At 34.2% G+C, this 26,031-nt stretch overlaps 3 protein-coding genes across 4 annotated transcripts; 2 read left to right on the plus strand and 1 right to left on the minus strand.

Moving 5' to 3' along the window:
* Positions 1-57: 57 nt before the first annotated feature.
* Positions 58-7,058, plus strand: LOC109813708 (serine carboxypeptidase-like 45). The gene is made up of 10 exons (XM_020377949.3): positions 58-3,781; positions 4,106-4,207; positions 4,286-4,381; positions 4,738-4,830; positions 4,951-5,030; positions 5,128-5,415; positions 5,553-5,677; positions 5,857-5,949; positions 6,069-6,186; positions 6,344-7,058. Exons 1-10 carry the CDS (start codon positions 3,526-3,528, stop codon positions 6,500-6,502), a joined length of 1,410 nt encoding a protein of 469 aa, XP_020233538.1. The 5' UTR covers positions 58-3,525; the 3' UTR covers positions 6,503-7,058.
* A 3,295-nt stretch (positions 7,059-10,353) lies between these two features.
* Positions 10,354-19,085, plus strand: LOC109813674 (dual specificity protein phosphatase PHS1). Its single transcript, XM_020377903.3, has 11 exons — positions 10,354-10,920; positions 11,097-11,198; positions 11,295-11,437; positions 11,979-12,177; positions 12,685-12,861; positions 12,966-13,126; positions 14,451-15,531; positions 16,394-16,540; positions 16,638-16,865; positions 17,695-17,852; positions 18,288-19,085. Exons 1-11 carry the CDS (start codon positions 10,900-10,902, stop codon positions 18,721-18,723), a joined length of 2,853 nt encoding a protein of 950 aa, XP_020233492.1. The 5' UTR covers positions 10,354-10,899; the 3' UTR covers positions 18,724-19,085.
* Positions 19,086-19,300: 215 nt separating this feature from the next.
* LOC109813672 (chaperone protein ClpC, chloroplastic) lies at positions 19,301-25,307 on the minus strand. Of its 2 annotated transcripts, XM_083069143.1 has the most exons (11): positions 25,121-25,251; positions 24,932-25,011; positions 24,007-24,588; positions 23,489-23,604; positions 23,257-23,382; positions 22,959-23,144; positions 22,324-22,539; positions 21,488-21,705; positions 21,105-21,180; positions 20,932-21,021; positions 19,301-20,618 (listed from the first exon to the last, which is right to left on the minus strand). In XM_083069143.1, the coding sequence occupies exons 3-11, from the start codon at positions 24,569-24,571 to the stop codon at positions 19,440-19,442; spliced, it is 2,772 nt and encodes a 923-aa protein (XP_082925269.1). In that variant the 5' UTR covers positions 24,572-24,588; positions 24,932-25,011; positions 25,121-25,251; the 3' UTR covers positions 19,301-19,439. The 2 variants fall into 2 exon arrangements, with proteins under 2 accessions (XP_082925269.1, XP_082925268.1); XM_083069142.1 differs by lacking the exon at positions 24,932-25,011 and having other exon boundaries at positions 25,121-25,307.
* Positions 25,308-26,031: the final 724 nt, after the last annotated feature.

Genomic DNA, 26,031 nt, shown 5'->3' on the forward strand with positions numbered 1-26,031 from the left:
ATCGCACAATCACTGTAAGAGAATAAAAAATTGCAATCCAACCAATTATGCAATATTTTTTATTCAAATTCCAAATGTGCCAATATAATAATCATTCCAATCATAAGCATAAAAGATCAACTGCTTCGCTGTATGGGGACAGTTGTAACTTATATTTCCCTATTTTCGTGTTTTTATTTGAACATACTAGTAGCATTACTCTGAATTAGGCCACAACTACAAGGTTTCTTCCACTCTTCCACATCTGAATCTATTACTCAGCTGCAATTTATTAAAAGGATAACTAATTAACATGGTATCTGATGTTGAAGTGTAGCCTCAAGCCTGTAATGTAAGAGACATACGATAAATGGTGTGAAGTTATTGCTTCAGTTAAGTTTGAATGTTCATCTGCGTATGAACGTCGATTATATTATTTTCTCTTTTCCGATGCGTTTATCCTTTTGCGCACCATTTTTTCTCGGGTCGTATACAAAAGGAATTAGGGTTTAATATATTTTTTCCTGTAGTCTCAGATATACAGTTACCAACTAATATCTTTAAATACCAAGCAATATGTTGATCAAAAGGTTCAGCTAATGCAGATATTGGTGTAAAAAAAACTAAAAACTTAGAATATTAAATATTTACTTAAAATATAAAAACTTAAAACTAGAAATACCTTATTCTTTTGAATAATCTAATGTCAAGTTGTTTTAGATGTTATATCATGATTAAGTATGATGACGCACAAAGGTTTTGGTTCACATCCCTAATCCATTCTCCGGAGTCCTTAGTTAGAGGAAAAAGATGAACTATCATCAAACTTCTTGCAAACCCTCGACCCACTAATCAAATCAACGTTCTTATCGCGGTGGCGAGTGACAACACCCCAGACATAAAAAGAAGGAAAGTCTGTGTAATTAAATAGTTAAAGTGGATCAGCTTTTTCTCCACTTTGTGTCTTTTATGGCCACCAAGTTACAAAACCAAAAGAGTGAGCAAAGTAGTAGCAGTCCTTTCTCTACTTTGCAACGATCTAAAAGCATACAATTACATTGTCTCACTCCCCAACACATTATCCAACTTCAATGCTCCAAAAGTCTTCCTAACCACTTCTACCGTTCTACTGTATTATAATATATAGATTAAACTATTCACTTTATCAGTGTAAGTTGTTCTCATTTTAAGTTTTAGTCTTTATATGAGAAAATTGTAATTTTTAATTTATATATATATATATATATATTTAAACAATTTGTCACCAAAGTTTTTGTAACGATTTTAGACTGTTAGAAAGTTTTCTCTGATGTTAACGTGAGGGACCAGAACTTAAACTAACACGCATGTGTGAGGACTAAAGTTTATAATTTTTCATATAGGGACTAAATCTTAAAATTGGGACAATTACAAGGGACGATGTGAATAGTTTAATCTATTCTGCCATGTCGTCTCATAAATTGCTACAAGCATGAAGAATGAACCTTGAATCAGGTAGGGGTTAGGTGGGAGTAGAATTTGTGTTAAGTTAACGTTTCAGAGTCGTTCGTAATTTGACAATACATAAGTGACACTAGTGCAGCTAATGATGAAAAATCTGAGAGCCTTCTGTAAAAGCTATTAAGGTAGGGACCATTTTTTCCCCTCCTTTACCAGTTCTTTGAGCTGCATGTATATATAGCAGAACCCCACCATATACATATAGATCACATTTGTCTTTTTATCATTTGTTTGTTCTACTACTTACACTCACTCTCTTATGTTCTTCTTCCTTAGCTTAAGGGAAGTTGGGTTGCAATGACTAGACTTTGTAGCAATTATATTATGATTAGACTATCTTTTCTCCCATGTTCTAACCGTACTTGGATATATAGGGTCCAATGATATCACTCGATTGTGTTTGCCAAACCATAAACATCCATAAATTGAGTTACCGAATGGCTAGCATACAATTTTTTTTGTAAATCATGTTATTAGTCGAAGTATTCACTAGTTTTGCTAAAGAATAATTTTTGTCAAAAAATTTGGCTAGCCACTTTTAGTAGAATCTCTTCTTTCAATCACGTTTTTTTATACACAACTCAAATTCGAGACCTTATTTAAGGAGACTGAGTCTAGTATAACTCAAACCAACAACTTCTTGGTAATAACATACAGATCTAACACAGCTGGTGAAGTGATGAATTGAGGGAGGTCCCCCAACAATGGAAAAGTTGGCTTGTAAGTGTTAGAGACCACGATGGGGACATGTGGCTCCGTATAGGCCAGCATGTGAGTTTGTATTTGAAAAGAAAAAGAGAAGTGATATATGCTGGAGGGTAGTTGCTTTGTATCACTAGGACAAAAAGGCTTGGAAGAAAAGAAAAAGAATCAAGGTTTACCCTATCATTATGGGAAAAGCCTTTTCACAACTGGTCAAATAGAACGAGTTCATTCCCACATAACAACATAAAGATAAGTCCTTAACCACCGCGGAAAAAGTAGGAGGACTGAGCTGATTTCCTCTTTGGAATTTAAATCTATTCCATTCAAGTTCCTACAGTATGGTCCTTAGGGAAATCTCATCATTGAGCTTACCAAGTTCTCAAATATACCACGTTCTTTGTATGAAAGAAAATAAGTAAATAGTGCGGCTTTAAATTATTTTTGTTGGTCAATGATGTATTTGAGAAAACTAGATTACTAGCTTCTCTGACATGCCAGTGTATTTAAATTTTAAAATATAGTGGTCATTACAAGAGTAGGATTGCTCAGTTTCTCTTGGAATCTCCATGCTGTAACCACTTTGTAGCTGTGCAAAATCTTGCCCGTACTTGTTGATAAAAAAAAAGTTAATCAATCAAACAAGTTTTTGGGAAAACCAAAAAGAAACCGTGTATATCTGTATACAACCTGCAATATACCCTAAGATGCTATCAAGTACTTATATTCTCTGGTGACTCAGGAACTCGGGAATACAGAAAATGAGTAATTTTATTTTTTCTAATCCTAAAATACACTACATTAGTCATTTTAACCCAGCCACCCACCACCCAGTTGGTGTGGTAAAAAACAAAAGAGTTACAAGGTATTTGTAGTTGATGCATCAAAACCAGAAAAAAAAAAGTAGAACTAGAAGTCTAAAAGAAGATCTACACACTGTAATACTCAAGAGAATATTATCGAGGAAGCCCACATTCCAATAGCTAGTTTCCTTTTCATAGCAGCAAAACTTTATACACTGACTCATTCAAACATTTGAAGGCCCAAGTATGCATACACAACTTTCTTTTTGCTTCATAGACTGACCCAACACACTATGATCCATGCCCCTCATACATCACTTTCACCACCATTTTCTAGCCAGCATGCAAGGAAAAAAATTATAATAAAGCTAAAACTATAATCATATAATGAGGTAGAAAGCAGCTCCCATTCACAAAGTGGCCCACATTTAACCCCATGCAGTAAGTACTCAGTAGTAACATTGTAACAATTTAAAAGCAGCACACACCTCTCTCTTTCTGAAACTGTTTTACCTTAGTCCTACTCTCCATTTTGTGAAAGATGATGCACTGGCCAACAAGGAAAACCATGGCAATAACTGTGGTGTTGCTTCAGCTGAGCTTTTCCTTTGAGATCTTCTGTCTCTCTTATCATGCAGATAGAATTGTTCGGCTTCCTGGCCAACCCAACATAGGCTTCCAACAGTTCTCAGGATATGTCACAGTTGATGACATGAAACACAAGGCTCTCTTTTACTATTTTGTTGAATCAGAAACTGATCCAGCTTCAAAGCCTCTTGTTCTCTGGCTCAATGGAGGTCTGCAATCTCTCACTTGCTACAGTTATATTTATGTAACACTACCGTAAAAATTAGAATAAGTTCAAGACTTTGGATAAAAAAAATGCATAATATCAGTGTAGAATATAAAGTCTGTTTTAATACAAGCTTAAAAACGCTTTTAAGAGTTTCTATATTAGAAAAAAAAAAAAAAAAAAAAAAAACTCTTTATTTTTAGTAGAGAAGTTTTTAAAAGTACTTCTACCTTTTATCCAAACACGCTCATAGACCATTTAGTTTCAGAATATGACTTTGAAATTTCTTAGAGACTTTAAATGTATGCAAGTTAATTCCTGTTTACAGGACCTGGTTGTTCTTCTCTGGGAGTGGGTGCATTCTCTGAAAATGGACCTTTTAGACCCAATGGGGAAGTTCTGATAAAAAATGAGTACAGTTGGAACAGAGGTACTCCATTGAGGCATTGACTACTCCATTATATGTGCAAGAATTGCTCCAATATGATAGAGTTACTTTGTGATGCAGAGACAAACATGTTGTATTTGGAGACACCAGTTGGAGTGGGGTTCTCTTATGCTAAAGGTGGCTTCTCCTATAAGAATGTGAATGATGAGACAACAGGTAAATCTATCTTATGTTAATATCAATTGCTTTAGAACCTTTTTTTTTTTAATCTTTTGAGATAAATAAGGTCTTCTTTAGAAAGCTTCTTTAAATCATATCTTCTGTCGAAAAAGGTATGTACAATATGCATGATGTTTAGGCTTTTAAAAAGTCGAGACAAAAACAGCAATTAGTGCTAAAAATGCCACACAACTTTTGCATGATATGATATACTCTCTTTGATTATTTTCCTCCCTTGTCCTCAACGGTTGCATTGGAATGGCATTGTTCTGATTTCTACATGCCACTCCTTGAACGCACAAATAGTCATTATTCCCTTCTGTCATCTGAAGTAGTACTTTTGATTTCTAAAGCCAGGGACAATCTTGTATTCTTGCAACACTGGTTTAACAAGTTCCCTCAATACAGACAGAGAGATTTGTTTCTAGCAGGAGAAAGTTATGCAGGTAAGCATGCCACGTCACTTTTCAGCCATCATTTCTAGAAAAACTAAATTTCGAAATGCCAGTTACACATATAGCAATCACTATTATTTCATGTTACACATTTTTCTTTATCAACATCAGGGCATTATGTTCCACAACTTGCAAAGCTCATGATTGAAATAAACAAAAAGGAGAAGATATTCAATCTGAAAGGCATAGCTGTGAGTAACACGTCATTCATTTATCAACCATTCTTCTTTCTTAGACTAATGACATCGCTAATAATGCATAATACTAAATTGGTCTCTTTTATTGCAGTTGGGTAATCCAGTTCTAGAATATGCCACAGACTTCAATTCAAGGGCTGAGTTCTTCTGGTCTCACGGATTGATATCAGATTCAACGTACAAATTGTTCACTACAGGTTGTAATTATTCCCGGTATGTCAGTGAATACTATAGAGACTCAATTTCGCCACTTTGTTCAAAGGTTATGAGGCAAGTAAGCAGAGAAACCAGTAAATTTGTGGACAAATATGATGTCACCCTTGATGTTTGCATTTCCTCAGTGCTTTCACAATCCAAAGCTTTTTGTCCTCAAGGCCAAGTGAGTTCTCTCTCGTTGACTTTCCCTTGTGGATGTTTTACTATCATTTTTTCACTATTATACTTCTGGTAAAAAAAATATCAAATTGGCTTGTTCCTTATGTCTTAAAGAGCTCTTTTTACCCTATTTCCAAACAGCAAACAAATGAGAGCATAGATGTATGTGTAGATGACAAAGTTAGAAATTACTTAAACCGAAAAGATGTGCAAAAGGTTCTCCATGCCAAGCTTGTTGGAGTTCGAAAGTGGGATGTCTGCAGCAAGTAATTTCTTCAAAAAAGAAGAAAAACAATTGTTATCATTTATCAAGTTATTTTGGTCACCCTAATGGATTTGCTTAATTTTTCTTTGGAACATGAAATACCAGTAATCATAGTAAGTTTATTTTGTAATTATGACCAATCCTAATAACAGGCTTTGTGACATTGTGTGTTGGTAACAGCATTCTGGACTATGATATGCTCAACCTGGAGGTACCAACACTTCCTGTTGTTGGATCACTTATAAAAGCTGGAGTTCGGGTCTTAATTTACAGGTAAACTAGAGCTAAAATCTTTCCTTCTTATTGATTGTATTTGCTTAGTTGAACATGAAGGTTCATGTGTATGCTTTTTAAGTGCCAATTAACAAAAACATATTTTGTTGTCATTATAGTGGAGATCAAGATTCAGTAATTCCACTTACTGGAAGCCGCACCTTGGTTCAAAAGCTTGCTAGACAACTAAGGCTGAATACAACAGTCCCTTATAGAGTATGGTTTGAAGGCCAGCAGGTATATACTACTAAACATTTTGGTTAAACTATTTTATATATACATGCATAACTATAGTAGGAGGTATTTCTCACGGAAGTAAAACACTAAAAAAACACAATCCAATTCGTTTTATACATATACATGAACTGATTTGAGTATACAAAATTTTGTTTAGGTTGGTGGATGGACTCAAGTTTATGGCAATATCCTCTCATTTGCCACCGTAAGAGGTGCCTCCCATGAAGTCCCTTTCTCACAGCCTCAAAGATCGCTTGTTTTGTTCAAGTCATTCTTGGAAGATAAGCCCCTACCTGAATTTTCTGATAAAACTTAAGATTTTTTTTTTCTAATTTAGTTGAGAGATTGTGAGTAAGCCTAAAAATTGTACTATATAATTATTCAAGGAATGTATTAACAATGTAGAATCTCGAAGTAAAAAAGAATTGGGTGGGGGGGGGGGGGTCCACAAACGGCAGTTAATTAACAAGAAAACGTGATTTCAATCAAAGACACAAGAATTTTGTGGTTTCATGAATCACATGTCAATTAACTTCCGTTATGGACCCAAAAGGGGGACCCTTCCTTTTGTACCTGTGTTTTTTAGTTCTTGTTTGTTCATGGGGATGTCAAATGTAATGGTTCCATGGCTATGAATTTCTGTAAAAGAGGATGCAGCTGGATTCTTTTTCAAAATTTATACGCAAACAAAGAGAATTATTCCTCGTACATAAATTAATTCTACCATCTGTGCAAACATCAGCAATGTCACGTTAGATTTAGATATCTTGTGTAAAATGATGTGTAGACAAAAGAAGTGGCATAGAAACAGCAATATAATAGTATGTGTGTTCTAATAGTAATTCTCACAAAGTAACCAAACTTTTAAAACTTGGCTTAACAAACTTCTGCTGTTCTGCTTATAATAAATAGTAATCACTCAAAAGTAAAAACATACAGTAGCAGTAAAAAATCCTTGCTGCAATTTGCCCAGAGCTGAGTCAATAGGAATATTGCTATACATCGGACAAATTAGATTTGCACAAAATATTTTGTCTATTAGGAAAATTTGACCATTCACTATTAAACATTCTATATTATAGGTTATAATGATAAATAAAGTAATTCTTAATTTTCAATAAAACATACATTTAAGTCATATTTATTACATTCACTTTGCTTTATCCATAGCCAAAAGTATGATTTTCGAGAATCAAGACCAAATGGGGTGCCTCCCCCTATATGTAATAGGAAGCTTTCCAATTGTCTATGTTTTAATAATGGCCCTTAACAGTGTCAAACAGCTTCACAATGGTGACCCTATAAACTAGGGATCTATATGCTCTCAGACACAGGCATTGACTTATATTCCATTTACTATTGACTGGACATATGCATAATTGTTATCACCGAATATTACATGTACCCTCAAAGTTTAAAACCATGATTTGTCCTCCATGAAATTGCATGCCATCATCTACGAGAAACTATGGTTATTGCTGGTTCAGCTGAAGACAAAATCATTTCTTGAGGGAAACTAGTACTAGCTCATTGGCTTCACTTCTGATCCTATTTCTATGCTGAGCAAGAAACAGCATAAAACATGCGCTGAAATGGCTTGCTTTACTAGCCCTTTATCGTACAAAGATGCAAAAAAAAAAAAAAAAAAAAAAGTAAGGCCTCTCTCATTTTAGTATTTGGATTTGATGTTCTTTATAAGAGCATCTCTAATGGAGGTTGTTTATAAGCAATTTCCTGTACCACATCATTGTCACATTAACTCTGGTCCACTTTATAAGTTACTTAAATTTAAGCAATTCATAAAGTAGGACAAAGCTGATGTGACAGTGATGTGGCGCAAGAATTGCTTATAAACAACCTCTATTGGAGATGCTCTAACGTAAAATACTTTTACACTTAATTAATTACAATTTATTATACAAACATGTTTAGTTATTTATTATAAAAGTCATCAAATTTATTATAGAAACATGTTTAATTATTTATTGTAAAAGTCATTAAATCTATCTAAATATGTAAATATTATATATGATTGATTAATAATTCATATTATTAAAATAAGAAAATAAATATAAATTTATAAATATATATAAAATCTTTATTAGTACGAAACTTTTTAATGATTACTAAAAATGAATGCATGAGGACTCTAATCGACACAAAATCAAAATAAATAATTTATTTTCTCTTGTATGTTTGGACACATAGAAAAAATTTAAAATGTAATTTTTTAAAAATTATCAAATTCTTTTCATAGATAGTCTTTAAAAAAATAATAGGCACAATCGAACACTAATACAGTTAAGTTCTCCACCAATTTAGTTCAATTAAGTAAAACGCGTAATTTTTACAATTAATTTGACAGTAAAGAAAAATTAACTTACACTTTAGTCACCTTTACATCTTTCAAATTTAGGCACTGTGCTGTGCAAAATTAACTTACACGGATGTGAATTATAGTACTCACCTTGAAATAATTGGGCTAACCATATTATGGATACTTTGGGGTTGAATTAAATAGTATGATGAAGAGCATTATGTGCAAAATTGCATAGGTCCAATTCATTACTTTCTAACATATCCACATAGAAAGGAACTAAATAGAAAATGGTCTTGCAAATCATGGATTTGTGAGTAGTAATGTTTTAATATTGTTGATTTTTTTGTTGTCGGTGTTGGCTGACAAAGCCTGTATTGCCTTTCCTCGTAGGCATTAGATTTTGAGAGGGTTGTCTTGTCTTGTCCCTCCCCGCAACACTATAAAACCATGTAACACACAAAATTTAATTTGAATTTACATGATGAATAAGCATCTTAATATCTTATACTAAAACAGAATTGACCCAACACCACGTGGAGGGGGACAGAAGACAGAAAAGACCGTTGCGAGATCTCAATGCTCATAGTATTATCATAATATAACTTCGTTAAAATAAGTCCATATTCTTAAGGCACCAGACAGGAATTCTAAGATGAGTTTAATGTACATCGTAAAGTTACATAATTAATTAATATTCTATTCATTATATAATAATGGTTTCATAAAATATTGATTACATTAATTTTAAATTATTATAAATTTAAAAGTAAAAGTAATTATAAAATTTATATAAAAATATTTATCATTAATTATTACGTTAAAAATTGACCTATATTAACAAAAAAAAATTAATAAAATTAGATTAAGAAAAATAATATTTTAATCATCCTTAAAATATTGTAAAAAATAATAACAGATATTTAACAATAAATTATTATCAACATATGTGAAAGAAAAAAAATCATACAAAGGTGAACCAACTAGTACATGATAATGATCATAATAACATGATTTGTAATAAAAAGTTATAATAACATGATTTATGGAATTATTAATTGTAATAAATAATGTCTCATGATTTACGAGATCACATTAAGAAATAAGAAATTTATTCCTATTCCTAGAACATAATTTTAGTATAAATAAGAAATCTCAAACTCATAAGAAAAATATAATACATTTTTAAATGTTCTAACTTTAGACAAACAATTAAATTATTTCTAACTATTTTTCATACCCAAAAAATATATAATTTTTAAGATAATTATCATAAAATTAAACATCATATGATTCATGACAACATAAAAATATTTTACATTAATATATTTTATTTGTCAGAAACTTGAAGCTTAAAATAATATATTTTATTTGTCAGAAACTTGAAGATTGAAGTAATATACGTAGAAATAACTTTTTAAAAGATGATTTTGTTGGATTAAAAAATTAAATAATTTTATAAAATTGAGTTAAATTTAAACTTAAAATTAAGACTATTATTTTTAAAATAAATGATCTAATGAAAAAAAATAGAAATAATATACAAAACAAAACTTATAAACAATTTTTTAATTTGATTAAAATAAGAATTTTACATTATTAATTTACATTAAATTTTAATATAAAGTTTTGTTATATGTTTATTTTTCATTTTTTTTTACAAAAAGACATAATTCTTTTCAATTAGATCGGTAAAGTAATATTTCAAGTCCCAATTTCATGTTAAAAAAATGAGCTCTAATCTTTAATAGAGAGTATAAATACGGAAACAATAAATAATATTATATGTTTTACTGGTATAAACTTTAATTACATTTGAAACATAATAACAAAAACAGCTGATTGAATATGATCATTCAAGAAAGAATAAACGATAAAAAAATGAATCTGAAGAGATTCCCTACTCCATTCATTCCACCGTCACTAATAAAGTGGTTGTGGTGATATGATTGATACTCATCATTTCATTCCCTTTCCTCAAACCTCAATCTTCCATTCCCAATCCCAATCCCAATCCCAATCATCTCTCTTCAATCAAGTGTTTACTGCCTCACTCAATAATCATCTTAACCTTTTTCTAGATCCACCATACATATACTCTTCTTAATTTGTTAATTGTTGTTATCATACAAAGTTTGCAGTTTGCAGTTTGCAGTTTGTAGTTTGTAGTGCAAGTAGTAGCCTGTTCTGTTGTGTGTCTCAATGACTCAATCTCAACTCAAAAAGCTATGTTATGTTATGTTATGTTATGTACAAGACAATTGACAAAAACATCATTACCACAATTCACAACCCTCCCAATTCTCTCTCCTTAAAAAAAGCAGATTACTTTGCCTCCTATTCCGTGCATTTTTCCCTTCTAATTTGACTTTCCATCCCCACAAAAACCATACCATATGGCAAAAGACCAAGACCAGGTTAGCACTTAACACCCTCTTTCATCTACTAATATAATAACAAATAAGCACCACCTTGATGAATTACATAATTACATGACATGCATGTTTTTGTGATTGTGATCTGCACTTCATAGATCCATGATTGCATCTGGTTGGTGTTGTATAGAAAACTAATAACATTTTGCATGTCGCAGTGGACATTGCAGGGCAGAGGCCAAGAGAAGGAATTGGAACTCGAGAGTGGGGAGTCTGAGGCTGAGATTGAGGTCCCATTGCCTCTCACTGTGACTTCTCGGGTATCAAATTGTTATCTTTTTTTCCTTTTATGACATTTTGAAACTGCATGGCATGGATCAATGACAATGATGAGAAACACTGTTTGGGGAATGCAGGCTTTGTATATGTTGGGAGATATCACAGGAGGGCATGCGTTTAGGTTCACGCAATGGCTCCAAATTGTTCGTAAACGCACTGCAAACTATCGTTATTCTGGCTTCCCTCACCGCACTTCCACCACCATGCTTTCTACGTCTTGGTTAGTAAATTAATGCTACTTATTACCATCCCCTTTCATTGCTTCTGTTAACTTGTACAGTACTGTGTAAGCCATTTGTTGTGTATGTTATATAGCTTTACTTTTAGGGATGGGAAAACAACAGGGGTGGGCTTAGCGAAATTGCAGTCCCTAACAACCTAGTGAACAAAGGTTCGAATTCCTACTAAGAGAAATGCCCATATTAGTGTCTGAGAGTGAAAAAATTATTTAGTGGTTCTGGACCTCATAATTCTTAATTATTCTCTACATAACATGTAATAACAGGTAATCAAGTGTCATTAATTCTTGTAAATTAAAAAACTTAGATGCATGTCATGTAAAGATTAGTTTTGGAACCATGGACAGCGGTTAATCCTAAACTACCTAATAATTTCTTCGAACAAGATTTTCTATAACAAAGAATAACTATGGGTTGGGGAACAAAAAGTAAAAGGTTTTAAGGATGGGGTGGTGACAAATGGGGCATATAGTTAACAAGTGAAGTTTGTGGCTGTTACTAATGCTCATGGTTTGTGTCCAGCATCAAAGAACCGTTGGGGGATTCAAAATTGAACCTGCACCCTGATCAGACAGAAAGCTTGTGGGAGAGGCTTGGGAAGGCTGCAATGTTGGATGTTGAATCGAGCTCCTTTTCTTGGGACATGCTCTCTTCACTGCACCACACTGAACACAGCAGTAGCAATGAACATTCTGAGGATGAGATGAACAAAGCTCTTGAGGTTCATCGCATTCTATAATTGTTGTGTACAAACACTAGTACAATAAATACTTTGTGGTTAATTCAATGATGAGGGGTGAATGGAAAAAAGGGCGGTGCTTTAGATGCAACTTGTGTGTCATGGATTGCTAACATAGGTTTTACATGCAATATGGATATCCGTTCTGGATTTTGTCTGTGTGCCCCTTCTATTTATGGCCATAAACTTGATCCCATAATTTTGCTTTAGCTTAGTCAGATACAGAGAGAAAATGTGGTTGAGTATGTTGATAATTGTTAATTTTAGAAGTTATAAAGAATAATGATTTCTTGCTGATATAGCTTTTGTACTATAAATGCATTCTAGTGGAGAATTAATATCTATTTAGATGGGATTTTTTTCGGACAAACATTATATTAATTATGTATTGTATTTTCTTTATAGTAACAAATTAGAAAAAGTAAATATACATCAAATGTGTATTTTCTTAATTTCTGTCTTAATGTCTCCTCAGTTGTGTGCACATAGGTAACTGTAAACTCAGGAGGAGTTGTCTTCTTTGCCTTTTTCAATTGCCTTGGGAATGCTGGTGCTTGTCCAAAAGAAGCAGCAGCTGTTATAAAGATATCATCATCAAGAATGGCAACACAGTCTGAACGCCTTGGCTATGAATTTGCCAAGTGGTTGGGAGTCCAAACTCCACAGGTTGTTTCCCTTATGTTTTATAACTCAAGTACCACATTGCAAGTTTAAGCTATTAGACTATACTTCTACCATATTCATTCTCATTTATTAAATGGAAGATGCAGGGTAGAGTCATTCACAATACCTGTTCAGAATGGCAACAAATAAAGGAAGCTACAGAAAAAGCTAGAGAAGCAGCAAATTCTGAGGGTGATGAAATTGGTGAAATGACATGTTTTGAACTTTTGGAAGCACTTGAGCTTAGTCGATGTCTCTTTTTCATGAGGTATGATCCATCTGATTTTAATTAGTTCAGGTTTATTTATAACACAGCAACACAGAATACCTTTGCTTGCTTTGTCGCTTCCAATAACTCTGGTTTAAGTTAAGTGGACATTGCCAATGTGATGCTTCTGATTTTACTTTTTCCATGGAATTTCAGTAAGCTCAGTGTAGGAATCTGTTTGACTGAGCTCGACAAGCCAAAAGCAAATCTTTATAATAGATTATTGATCTTTCTCATTTACAAAAGTCCCTTCACCTTGTGTGACAAAGCAACTGTCATCCCTGATTCTTGTGTAATTTTCTTGAGTTGGCCGGTTTCCCAAGCATGCTAAATAGAAGGCAGTTTTTCCTAGCCTTTGTAGGAAAAGTGGAAAACCAATGGATGGTTTATTTTTGGAAATTCTGACTGGATTTTTAATGTCCCTATCATTCCCTTTTACCACACTGAGCATCAAGATTGCCTGGGTAGGAAGCTCTAGTCTTTGGACAAAAGAAGTCTTTATAATGGTTTCCACTATTTAAAAAATGACTCTTTTTAAATAAACTTCTTCGTAAGTACTTATAAGAAAAGAAAATAAGAAAGTAAAATAAATTGAATTTCTTATTGAAGTCTTAACCAAACTTTTATAAAGGTGAAAAATTCAGTTCATTTTACTTATTTTCTTCTATTATAAATGCTTATGGAGAAGTTTATCCAAATTGGTATCAAGGTAAGGGCATGTTAAAAAAAATAAGATTCATGGTATTCCCATTCTGAAAATAGATGTACACAAAATATCAAACTCTTTGATTTTATCACTTTTGCCACTTAATGGTGATTTTGGGTTTCCAGTGATATGTTTGTTTATGATTGGACTTGGTGTTGTAATTTCTAATGTGGCTTCTGTGTTGTCAAAGTTAATGCAAGTAGGAGACCATCCAAGAAATGTTATTTTCAGATAAATTTCAATGTTACACTAACAATGTTTTGACAAGTGGGAACCACCAAGAAATAACTATACTGGAAGTTGGCACCCTGAAAAGGAAATATTTTATTTATACCACATTTGTGTGCGTTATTGAGAGCAAGTTACCAATTCCTGCTGTCACTAATCCCTAGAAAAGACAATGAAAGCCATTAATATGGTCATCTCTAGAAAAAGAAAATAATCTTAGACAACCCTTGTTTCTATGAATATGTCAATGCCTATCATTGTTCATCTTAGTGTTATATTAAATGGGAAAAAGAGGCTATCTACATCCTATAGTACAGCAACAGAAAAAGCACATGACTGTTCTTCAATACATTTTGATAGTTAATTCTAAAGATTCACATCTTCTTGCAGTTATGTACACGGTTCACCCTTGCTTGAAAACACAAGTGCATTTGAGTCAAGGGAATATGCAGAAAGAACATCAGAAGCTCTTGGCAGGGTACTCATGCTGGACCTTGTCATCAGAAACGAAGATAGACTGCCTTGCCGTGAGCTTAGATGGCGTGGGAACCCAGCAAATTTGTTGTTGGCTGAAAAGACTATCTGTGCAAATACAGATTCGATAGAAGCAGCTTTTGATTCTGCAATTAACCGATATAGACCAAAGGTGATCAGGGCACTTCAGAAAGAAAGAAGGTCAACTTCAGTAGATTGCAGACTCAATTCTCATAATCCCACCTTAATATCACAATCCTCTGATCTTTCAGAGATTGCAGAATCACCAAGATCTGCTGACATGAGCCTTGCTAGTCAAACTTCAGAAGAATCAATGTCTTCTGACTTTAACATAGTAGCCATTGATTCTGGTGTTCCTCGGCGTCCCCCTGTTGGAAAACGTGCAAACGATCAGGTTAATTACCCCAAGTTGATTGAGTTGCTAATCAATAGTTCTGAATTTGCTTCAAACCTGATACATGATATAACTGGAGGAAAATTAGGATGTCCCCCACCAGAAGACGTGGATAAAACTGATGTACATGCAAGTGACACGATGCATGTAGTTCATGCATTCCGTAATGGTTTCCGTGGTGCACTTAGGGATCTTCAGGGATTTCATATATTCCTACTCACACTTCACCAAAGACTTGAGACTTTGTTACGATTGTTTATGAACATTATAAGTAAAATATCTTCGGGAGAATCTGATAAAGAAGATTCTTTGGTTCCTGACTCACCTTCACTGGCTGCTGGCGGGAGTTGTTCCTCTCCAACATGTAAGGAAAGGCTTGCTAATGATAACCATCATGATTTTATTGACTCAGAATCACATAGAGCTGCTTTAAGGGGATCATCTTCCGGCAATAGAGATTGCAGTGACTCTACTCCTATGTCAAGAGAAAGTTGGCATGGAAAGTTCTATAAAGGATATGGGGAACCACTTCGTAGTCTCCGCTTGACTGCTAAGCTCCGAGACTTCCATAAATTTGCCAAGGTTGGTGTCATAGGTAGCATAACCTTGTCTACTTGTGATTTCGGTGCTGCTCTTGGAGTAATCTGAATTGTTTTGGCACAATTTTTCCATGAAATTTTTTATTTTGGCACCATTTCAGTTTGACAACTTTTGACGCTGATCATAAATAATCAGTCAGTAGCATATTGCTTTAATAATGCAAAACTATTGGATTTTATTGCATTTCTAAATATGAAATTAACCAATGCGGACAATACTTATAATTCTCACAATAATGTGCTCTTGTTTCTTTCATGGTATAACTGAGAGCACAGATTTTGCTGAATCAGTTTCCACAATTCTTATTTTGATTATGTATGTCATTTCTCTGTTACCTTATTGTCTATCTGATATGATTGATTACACTATGTCATAGACCAGAAGGTTGGGATCCGGATTCTCTGACTTTGGGAAAATAAAGTTATGGTAACTTAATACATCTCAACCGTTAAATGTATAAAAATAAATCAGATTGTGACACGTGTACACGTGTCACAATCTGATCATTTATTACAAATCTAACGGTTGAAATGTATTAAGTTACCCTAACTTTCCCTCCACAAAGTCAGGGGATCCATTTTCCAGAAGGTTGCCTGTTACGGAAACATTGGAAATACTTTTTTTTTTTTAATCATGACAAACAGTTCCATTCCCCCCTCCCTCTTGTATGCATGTGCTAATCTCATACTCGTGTAGTCCTGTGTCCCAAGGTGATTGGCAAATAGGAATATAAGACTAGGGAGCAATCTAATTTTCTGTTTCTTTAGCATATAAAACAGTACTTTTACCGTGCTTGTTCCTTTTTTTTTTTTTTCACTTTTTTATTCTGTATCATGTTTTCCAGGTTGATGCGGAATCCAATAAAGAATTGGAACAGTGGAATGAAATGCTTAAAAGTGATGCTATTAAACTATGCCAGGAGAACAATTTCAATCCAGGATTTTTTGAGGGTAGTGATAATAACAGTGTTGTTGATGCATATGAACTTAAGGTTACTTTCACTTTATTACATTCAAAGCTAAAATATAATAGATTCCTTTCATTTATGAGGGTTTCCATTCATGATGCATTATCCTTTTAATTTTCAGGTCAGACTTGAGCATATTCTCGAGAGAATTGCATTGATATCAGACGCAGCAAGTACTGAGAAACCTTCAGCAGTGACAAGTAGTCTGTTCATTGGTGGAGCACTGGCTGCAAGATCTGTATACACATTGCAATACTTGGGAATCACAAACATTTTGTGTTTGTGTACCAATGAAATTGGACAGTCAGAAACTCAGTATCATGATCTATTTGAGTACAAGAATTTCTCTGTAAGTCATATTTACTTTTTTTTTTTTACCCTCACCTAGTCTATCATCTTATTTGCTGAAATTTATTTTATTCGAGAATCAGTTGAGCCTCACCTAATCTATCAACTTTGCTTCATTAATTATCCATCAAATCTTCGTTTAGGATTAATCAAGTTAATTTTCATTGGAACCTTATGCTCGTGCTCATTTCTCACTTTAATAACTTACTGATTTTCTAATGACTAATGTCAACTACCAGTCATCCTGAAAGTTTAAGCTCTTAGGTGCATGCCCTAAATGTTATTTTCCTCCAACACCCCCAAATTTGAATGATCTTTCTGCTCTAAGCATGGACAAAACAATGATGTTTGTCTTACCTTGTGCTGAAATTTAAATGAACGTGGCAAGAGTTACACGATTGATCAATCATCCCAACCCAATGCTTGATTTGTTAGGTGCAAACCCGTTAATGCTTTCTATCTCTGATTTGGATTGAGAATCCACCTTAGTCAAAATATCCCTAATCCTTCTGATTTACAAATGATGGGCTCGAGAAACTGACAAGGTACATCTTGCTTGGCTATCCTCTTTTTTTTGTGTGTTTTTAAATTGTCGGTATGTTCTGATCTCCCTTGACCGATAGTTTATTGTGACCCAGAAAAATGTCAACCTTGCTCAAAAGAAATAAATAGTTAAGGCTAGCCTCAAAATTTGCTATCCAATATGATGTGATGCATTCTTGTTCTTCTGGGTTTTATAATATATTGTTTTCTGTTAAAATTTACTTTTAATATTACGTTAAAGGAACATGTCTTCATATGGATTGTATTCATTTGTCCCATTTGAACAGGTATGTGACAGTGATGATTATAACATCAGCAGCATATTTGACGAAGCATGTGATTTTATAGATGATGTTGAACAAACGGGTCAAAAAGTTTTAGTTCATTGCTTTGAGGGCAGAAGCAGAAGTGTCACGTTGGTTCTCGCTTACTTAATGCTCAGGAAGTAAGTAAAAAATGAAAATTGTATGAGATATATTTCTAGTACAGAATGAAATGATTTTTAATAGCTGATATGTTCATCACCACAAGTACTAAAAACTTTAATTTTAATTAGAAGAAAACATAACATAATATATATATATATATATATATATATATATATATATATATATATATATATATATCAGAGTTTATTTGGATACAAATTAAAAATACTTTTAAGAACTTCTCTATAATAGATAAACTTTTAAAAAAACTTATAAGTTTGTATCCAAAGAAACTTTTAGTATACTCATCAATTCTTCCATGATTAAATGGTATGAAACAATCTAATTCACCGCCTGGCTACCATAAGTTCACGTTGTTTGAAATGTAAGGTTACTACTCCTAGTCAGTGATAGTTTCAACAGGTTTTGAACTCAAAGCTTTTCTTTTGCAGGAAGTATACTTTGTTAGAAGCATGGCAAGCTCTGAAACGAGTACACCGTCGAGCACAACCTAACGACGGTTTTGCAAAGATCTTGCTGGAACTTGATCTGAAACTACATGGAAAGGTTTCGATGGAATGGTATCAACGGAAACCGATGATGAAAGTCTGCCCCATCTGTGGGAAGAATGCTGGACTAAGCAGCAGCTCACTCAAGCTACATCTGCAGAAGTCTCACAGAAAGCTATCATCTGGGAGTGTAGATAGTGCCATGACTATGGAAATCCAGAAAGCATTAACAGCATTGAAGATTAGCCGTGGTGGAAGTGTCAGTCCCACACAAAGGTCATCACATCCAATAATAAGCCCATCTCATCCAATGATAAGCCCATCTCATCCAATGATAAGCCCCACACAAGGGTCGTCTCATCCAATAATAGATCAATAGAAACAGCAAATCCATAGATTTTACGCTACCAAGTATCATTAGGTTAGAAATTTGAGTGGATCACAAAATATAACAGCCAATATCACCCAAAGGGTGTTTTTTATTTAGTTTTTTTTATTCTACGAAGTGTAAGTGAAATATAGGTTCGGGAGTGGGGGGGTCTAACAGCTGTCCCATTTAAATATGTTCATTGGAGCATGAGAATTCTCGTAACAGAGTTTCTCCATTGGCCAACAAACGGGTCCTTTAGGATATATTTGCGATTCTCTGACCCAAGTTCGTATGATCAAAATCAGGCATTATCTCACTGGGATAATTTGTACTCTTTTTGTAATCAAAAGACGCATTTCAAAATTGATCAAGTCACCCATGGGGGCAAAGTGATATCAAAACATTTGTTCTCAATCCAACTTACTAAAATTAAGATGTAACATCATCGCATGCTGGCCTGAAGAACGGTGAAAACTTTAAATTTCTTGCTTTAAACAAATTAAAATTATTGATTAATGTAACATATCCAAGGAACGACCGACAGACATAGCGTCATTTTTCTTTCTCCCAAACCTTGCTGTGTTGGTTCTGGTCAAAACGTGCCCGAGACTACCAGCATTCAATAAAAAAAAGCTTTAGGTCCTTTGACAACAAAAACAAACTATAACTACGTTTTTAAATGAAAAAAAAAAAAAAAAAAGTACAACTCAGCAAAGGCAAACACGTTACACAGGAAGAGTTTCTGCTAGGGACTCTGGGGCACCACTACTCCCGTTGAGCACAATCACATTACCGTCAGAATCAGCATCCACTATAACTGAGTCACCCTCTTTAATCTCTCTGGCAAGCATCTTCTCAGCCATGCTGTCCTCCAAAAGTCGCATTATGGCTCTTCTCAGAGGCCTAGCCCCATAACTAGGATTGTATCCTTCATCAACCACCCTCTCCCTAAATCTTTCTGTCACTGAAAGATCAATCTCTTTGTCTTTCAGTCTATCAAACACCTCCTTCAGCATTATGTCAGCTATCTCCTTCACCTCCAGCTTTGTGAGTTGCCTGAAAACAATCATTTCATCCAATCTATTCAAGAATTCTGGCCTAAAGTATTGCTTCAGCTCCTCAGTCACCAAGCTCTTGATTCGATTGTAACTGCTATCCTTCTCATCATAATCAAGGTCGAATCCTATTTTACGGCCTCCTTTCTCAATCACACTGCTTCCAACATTTGATGTCATTATAAGAAGAGTGTTCTTGAAGTCCACCGTTCTTCCCTTGCTGTCTGTTAGTCTTCCATCTTCAAGGATCTGAAGCATCATGTTGAATACATCAGGATGGGCTTTCTCAATCTCATCAAACAGTACAACCGTGTAGGGACGACGCCGAACTGCCTCGGTAAGTTGGCCACCCTCAGTGTAACCAACATATCCAGGAGGTGAACCTATGAGTTTGGAGACCGTGTGCCTTTCCATAAATTCACTCATGTCAAGCCGAATCATGGCTTCTTCCGAACCAAAGTAGTATGTAGCCAATGCTTTGGCCAACTCAGACTTACCCACACCCGTTGGCCCAGAAAAGATGAAGCTGGCAATTGGACGATTAGGGTTCTTCAGTCCAACCCTGGCTCGACGGATAGCCCGGCTAATGGCTTTTACTGCTTCATCCTGACCAATGACTCGCTTGTGTAAAGTCTCTTCCATCTTGAGGAGGCGATCAGATTCGTCAGTTGAGACTTTCTCCACAGGAATACCAGTCCAGGAGGAGACAATATGTTGTATGTCAACTTCAGTCACCGATGGACCTCCATCTCCTGCCTCGCTCTCTGCCTTGCTCATCTCCTTGCCCTTTTCTATAAGTGCTGATATCTGTGTCTTAAGATCCATTTCTCTATCTCGTAACTCTCCAGCCTATTCAGAAACTCATGAATCATCAACCCACAAACAACTAAAATAATTTGAAGATATAATCGGTGTAACTGAACAAGGGACAAACCACCACACTGTTTTAAAGTCAACAAACTAGAAACAGAATTCACTTAAAACAGCTTTGACGGAGAGGGGGGATGCCCTATACTGTATCTGTTTACATAAGCCAAAACATTACTTTTTACTTTTAAAGTACAAACATGACATTGCCTTGTTGGATAAAAGTAGTTTAGTGTCCTGAAAAAGTTCATCATTGATAAAATTCAAGAATTCAAATCTTAGATTAAAGCATTACCTTCTCAAAGTCTTGATTGCGAACAGCTTCTTCTTTCTCCTTCACAATCTGCCTGACCTCCTTGTCAAGCTCTCTTGCTTCTTCAGGTAACTGGAAGTATGTAAATATAGCCAAATCAGCTCAGTAAAAGACAAAACAACTGTTGGTTTGGGGAAGGTAGATGAACAATATACCTGTGCATGTTGAAGCCGGACTCGGGAACCAGCTTCATCAATTAAATCTATAGCTTTGTCGGGCAAAAATCGATCACTGCAGGAGAAAAATAAAATTATATATATAACTAGAAAATACTAAGAGACACAGCATGAAGAAAATAATAAGATATAAGAAGCATTTTAATTCACTTATAACAAAGAACTATATTAGAGTTCCAAAATAAGTATAAATATAAATAATGTAATACATTTCAAAGAGATAAATCCCAGAAGATTAATATACACTTGAAAAGATTCCCGCAGCATAAAAAAATTTTATCAAAAAAAAAAAAATTGTCTGTTCCAGCATAAATGAAAAGACAGATGAACAGAAAAACTTTAGAATTTTAAATATGACATACCTAATATATTGGTGTGACAGCTGTGCAGCAGCTATAAGAGCATCATCTGTATAACGGAGCTTGTGGTGAATCTCATAGCGTTCTCTAAGTCCTTTCAGTATTTGTATGGTTTCATCCACAGTTGGCTCTGGCACCTTAACTGGCTGGAATCGCCTCTCCAGAGCTGGATCCTTTTCAATGTGCTTCCTATATTCATCCAGTGTTGTGGCTCCTATACACTGCAAAAAAATTTAGGCACAATTTCTCAGAATTGCTCCAAGTTCCAACCAAGCAACAGTAAGTGCATATATTAACTTAAGAGACGAGCATTGTCATAGATTGAGCAAAAGCATAACAGATGCCTTTAAGTTTCACAGTTAGTCTACAGTAACATTCTGCATCTTATACTATTGACCAGATTGATCTGCTGAAAATGCAAATGCATTATTTTTTAAAATAAACGTTGCAAAACTTATTGAAAATTCCAGATTATTTAATTCAACTAATGCAAAAAGCAAATAATCAATTATCAGAATTTCATATTGATAAATCACCTATGCAGACCTATATCAAATACCGCAAGATTTCAACAATTTACAATTGAAAAGCATTGAACAACAAGAAGACTAGGTATTCCTTTCTCTAAAAGATAGACTTCCAAAAGTAGCCCTAAACATGTGACCAACCAACAACACAGAAGAGAACAAGTCTTTTATCTTTTTTTATTCACTGACAAAGTTCAAGGGCAACACAAACTCCATTCTTTCCCCCACCCCCAAACACATTGTACATATTGATTTTGAGGACAAAATGAAACAGCAATATATCATTTTGAACATGACAAGGGAAAATATTACCTGTAGTTCACCTCTGGCAAGAGCTGGTTTTAATATGTTTGCAGCATCAATTGCCCCCTCAGCTGCTCCAGCTCCAATTAAAGTATGCACTTCATCAATAAAAAGTATTATCTCGTCACTTTGTTTAATTTCCTCCATTAGTTTCTTCAATCTCTCCTCGAATTCTCCTCGATATTTAGTTCCAGCTACCAGTAGACCCATATCAAGGGTTATAACCTAACTCACGGAGAACAAAGGTTTCATGTCATTCAGAACCCCCCAAAACCAAAAGTATGTTAAACACCCAAAATCAAAGAACATTAGTCAATACTTATCTGAAGCTGAAATACAAAATATCAGGCTAATAAATGACAAAAAAATGAGGCAGGATGCTTTAATACTAGTTTAACTATCTAGACTCTAGATGCAAGAAAATTCCTCTGTAGTCAACTCGTAAAAGACCCCAAATGAAAATTAGGAGAAATGAGCTATTATTTAAGAATCACTTTACATTGATCCAGCTAGTTGACATGTTTATACATCATAATTGTACTGCAAATGAAATAGTAAATCCAATGAATCCAACCACAACCAATTTATAGAGCAGAAATTAAATAATAATTTCTGCTAACCAATTTATAATAATTTCTGCTAACCTTCTTTCCCTCTATTGTTTCAGGAACATCACCATTTGCAATCCTTTGGGCAAGGCCTTCAGCAATAGCTGTCTTCCCAACACCAGGTTCTCCAATAAGACATGGATTATTTTTGGTTCGGCGACCCAAAATTTGAGTGACACGTTCAATTTGTGGCTGCCTACCCACAACAGGATCCAATTTTCCCTGCAATTTTTTGTTTTGGGGGAGGGGGTCAGTAAGAAAAGTAATTATACTTTTACACAATGAAATCTCATCTGCCATCTGTGGCATAAAGAAAACTAGAAACTGGCATTACCTCTTCTGCTAGCTTAGTCAAATTGGTGCCATACTCCTCCAAAGTTGGCATCTTATTGTTATTACTACTTCCAGGGCCAACAGTAGCTCCAACACTGTCAGCACCCTCACCAACCATGCGTATAACCTGTAACCATCAAGTGGAGAATACAAGAATTACACAATTTAAAATAAAAATATACTCATATTGATAAAACATGTTAGAAATATATTAATGAAAATATAATACTAGCCTGAGCACGAATATTATTTGGATCAGCACCCAAATTTTCAAGAACACGTGCTGCTACACCCTCACCCTCTCGAAGAAGACCAAGAAGCAAGTGCTCAGATCCAATATAATTGTGACCTGAAATTTTCAAGGAGTAAGCCAAATTGTATATTGGAGTCCTTTCCAAATCTAAATCAATGTCAGGATCCTTTCCTTCTCTCTTTACACATTATATGATGGGGTAGTTTATCAAATCCTCTTCTTTATCATTTGTTCGTTTTCTATAAAAAAATAAAACTTCCTTGATTATAGTAAAACAGATAAAGGCACAAGACAATATATAACCAAATCTCTTCTATCTTTTTTCATACAGAAAATGACAAAATAAAAAATATTATAAAAAAAAAAAAAAGAACAAGGGAAAACTAGTAGTAAATAGACAGAAGGGTATAAGCAAGAAAGTTATATGCAATACAAATACTTTTTACAACCAAGTAATTACATATAGAAAAGAACAGGCAAAGGTAAAACAGCATTTACCAAGTTGGCGAGCCTCCTCCAGTGAGAGCTCCAAAACACGCTTCGCGCGGGGAGTAAATGGAATCTCAACTGCAACAAATCCACTACCCCTTCCAATTATCTTTTCCACTTCTACTCGAGCATCCTTAAGGTTAATTCCCATTGACTTCAGAACCTTAGCAGCAATACCAGTGCCTTCACCAATAAGACCCAATAGAATCTGTTCCGTTCCAACAAAATTGTGACCCAGCCGTCTTGCTTCCTCCTGAGCTAACATAATTACTTTTATTGCTTTTTCCGTGAAACGCTCAAACATTGCTTTAGGTACACATCGTTTCGCCCTTTCGCGGCGAGAAGAAGTTGTAGTCAACATCTTGGAGTGGAAATTTTGTCGTGGCCTCGACAGATAATCCAAAGTATTAAGACTACGTAATCCAGAGAAACCAGACATTCTTAATGCAGGCACTCGTAAGCTACTCATCATTTTGACAGATCTTTTTAGTTTTCCTGATCCCTTATGCTGATCATGCCTTTGCCCACTCAGCAGGCCAGGCATACTAATAGACTGAGCCAGAACCCTAGCCATGATTCCTGAATTGATGGCTGCATTTAACCATGAAATGAAACACATTAGCTGACAACAAGACAAGTAGTAACACCCTTAAAATAATGCACTGAAATAATCAAATGTGAATGTTTCGAGTTTCATCCCATCATTATGCAGGACAAGAAACCGCAACATAACATCTCTCGACACATGAAGCAGCCAAAATAATGAAAGGAAACTGCAAGCCATGATAATAAATCTAAGAACATGTAAAAACTAGTGAAAACATATTCAACAGCTAAAAAAACGGAAAATCATTTGAGCAAACACATGGAGCGCAATTTGGACAGGACACAAATTAATTATCGAGAATTGAAATAAAAACATTTGAGCAAACACCTGGAGCGCCAAAACAAAAGGAGGAAAAAATCTCAACAACGGAAGACAAAGGTAGTTGCGGAACTTGCCAGCTCCAAAACCTAATTGAAACAAAGTCTTGCAGAACCGCAGCGAAAGAAAGAAGACAAAAATACAATATTGGATAGAAACATGTGAAGAAAGAGAAAAAGGAGAGAGAGATGAAGTTACCGAAAGCGAAACTAATCGATTGAGTTGCAGAGAAAAAAAAAACAGAGAAAGATAGAGAGAAGGCGTGGTCCGGCGAAGAGGGAGGAAGAAGGAAATGGGATAAAATGTTACGACATTTATATTTATATTTATATTTATATTTAGATTTACAACATGTTATTGTGTTGTTCATAGAATCATATATACATGCCTTTCTCTAACTCTTACGATGTCGTTTTTGCTTTCTCCTTTTCTTGCTCCACCTAAGCTATTCCTCTCTCACCTATTTTCTTGTACAGATTCATTTACGAGTGTTGTTATTATATTTTTCTACATTGGTTTATAAAAACAAAATTAAATTATAAACTAAAAATATTTTTTCTGTAAATTAAATATTAAATTTTTTAAGAAGTTAATATTATTTTTTTAATATTTTTTCTTTATTTCGAGCATATCACATTAATATTTTAAAACTATAATTGTATTTTTATTCAACAACTACCATAATTGTATATTTTTTATTTTTTAATTTAAATTATATAGATAAGTTCATTTATATATTATAATGGTTTAATTATATTTTTAGTCCTCTAAATCAAGGATAACTATCTTTTTTTTCTCCAAATTTAAAGTTTATATTCTTAGTCTTTCTAATTTTACAAAAAAAAATTATTGTTTTAGTCTTCTATATATTTTTTTAGTCCCTCAAACTTAACATACGGGTTTTTAGTCCTCAAAATATAAAAATTATTATTTTACTCCTCATAATTTTAGTGTTTCAAATTTAAATTTTGTTATTTAATTCTTATAATTTTAAAAATATTATTTTATTTCCTCAAGACCACTAATAACATAATCAAAAGTGATAGATTAAAGCAATTTTGTAGTATTAGTTTATCTACTGTGATGTTTTTACCAATGGTAACAAATTA

The sequence above is a fragment of the Cajanus cajan genome, chromosome 2 (assembly GCF_000230855.2).
Source record: "Cajanus cajan strain Asha chromosome 2, NIPB_CcT2T_4, whole genome shotgun sequence".
Classification (NCBI taxonomy): Eukaryota; Viridiplantae; Streptophyta; class Magnoliopsida; order Fabales; family Fabaceae; genus Cajanus; species Cajanus cajan.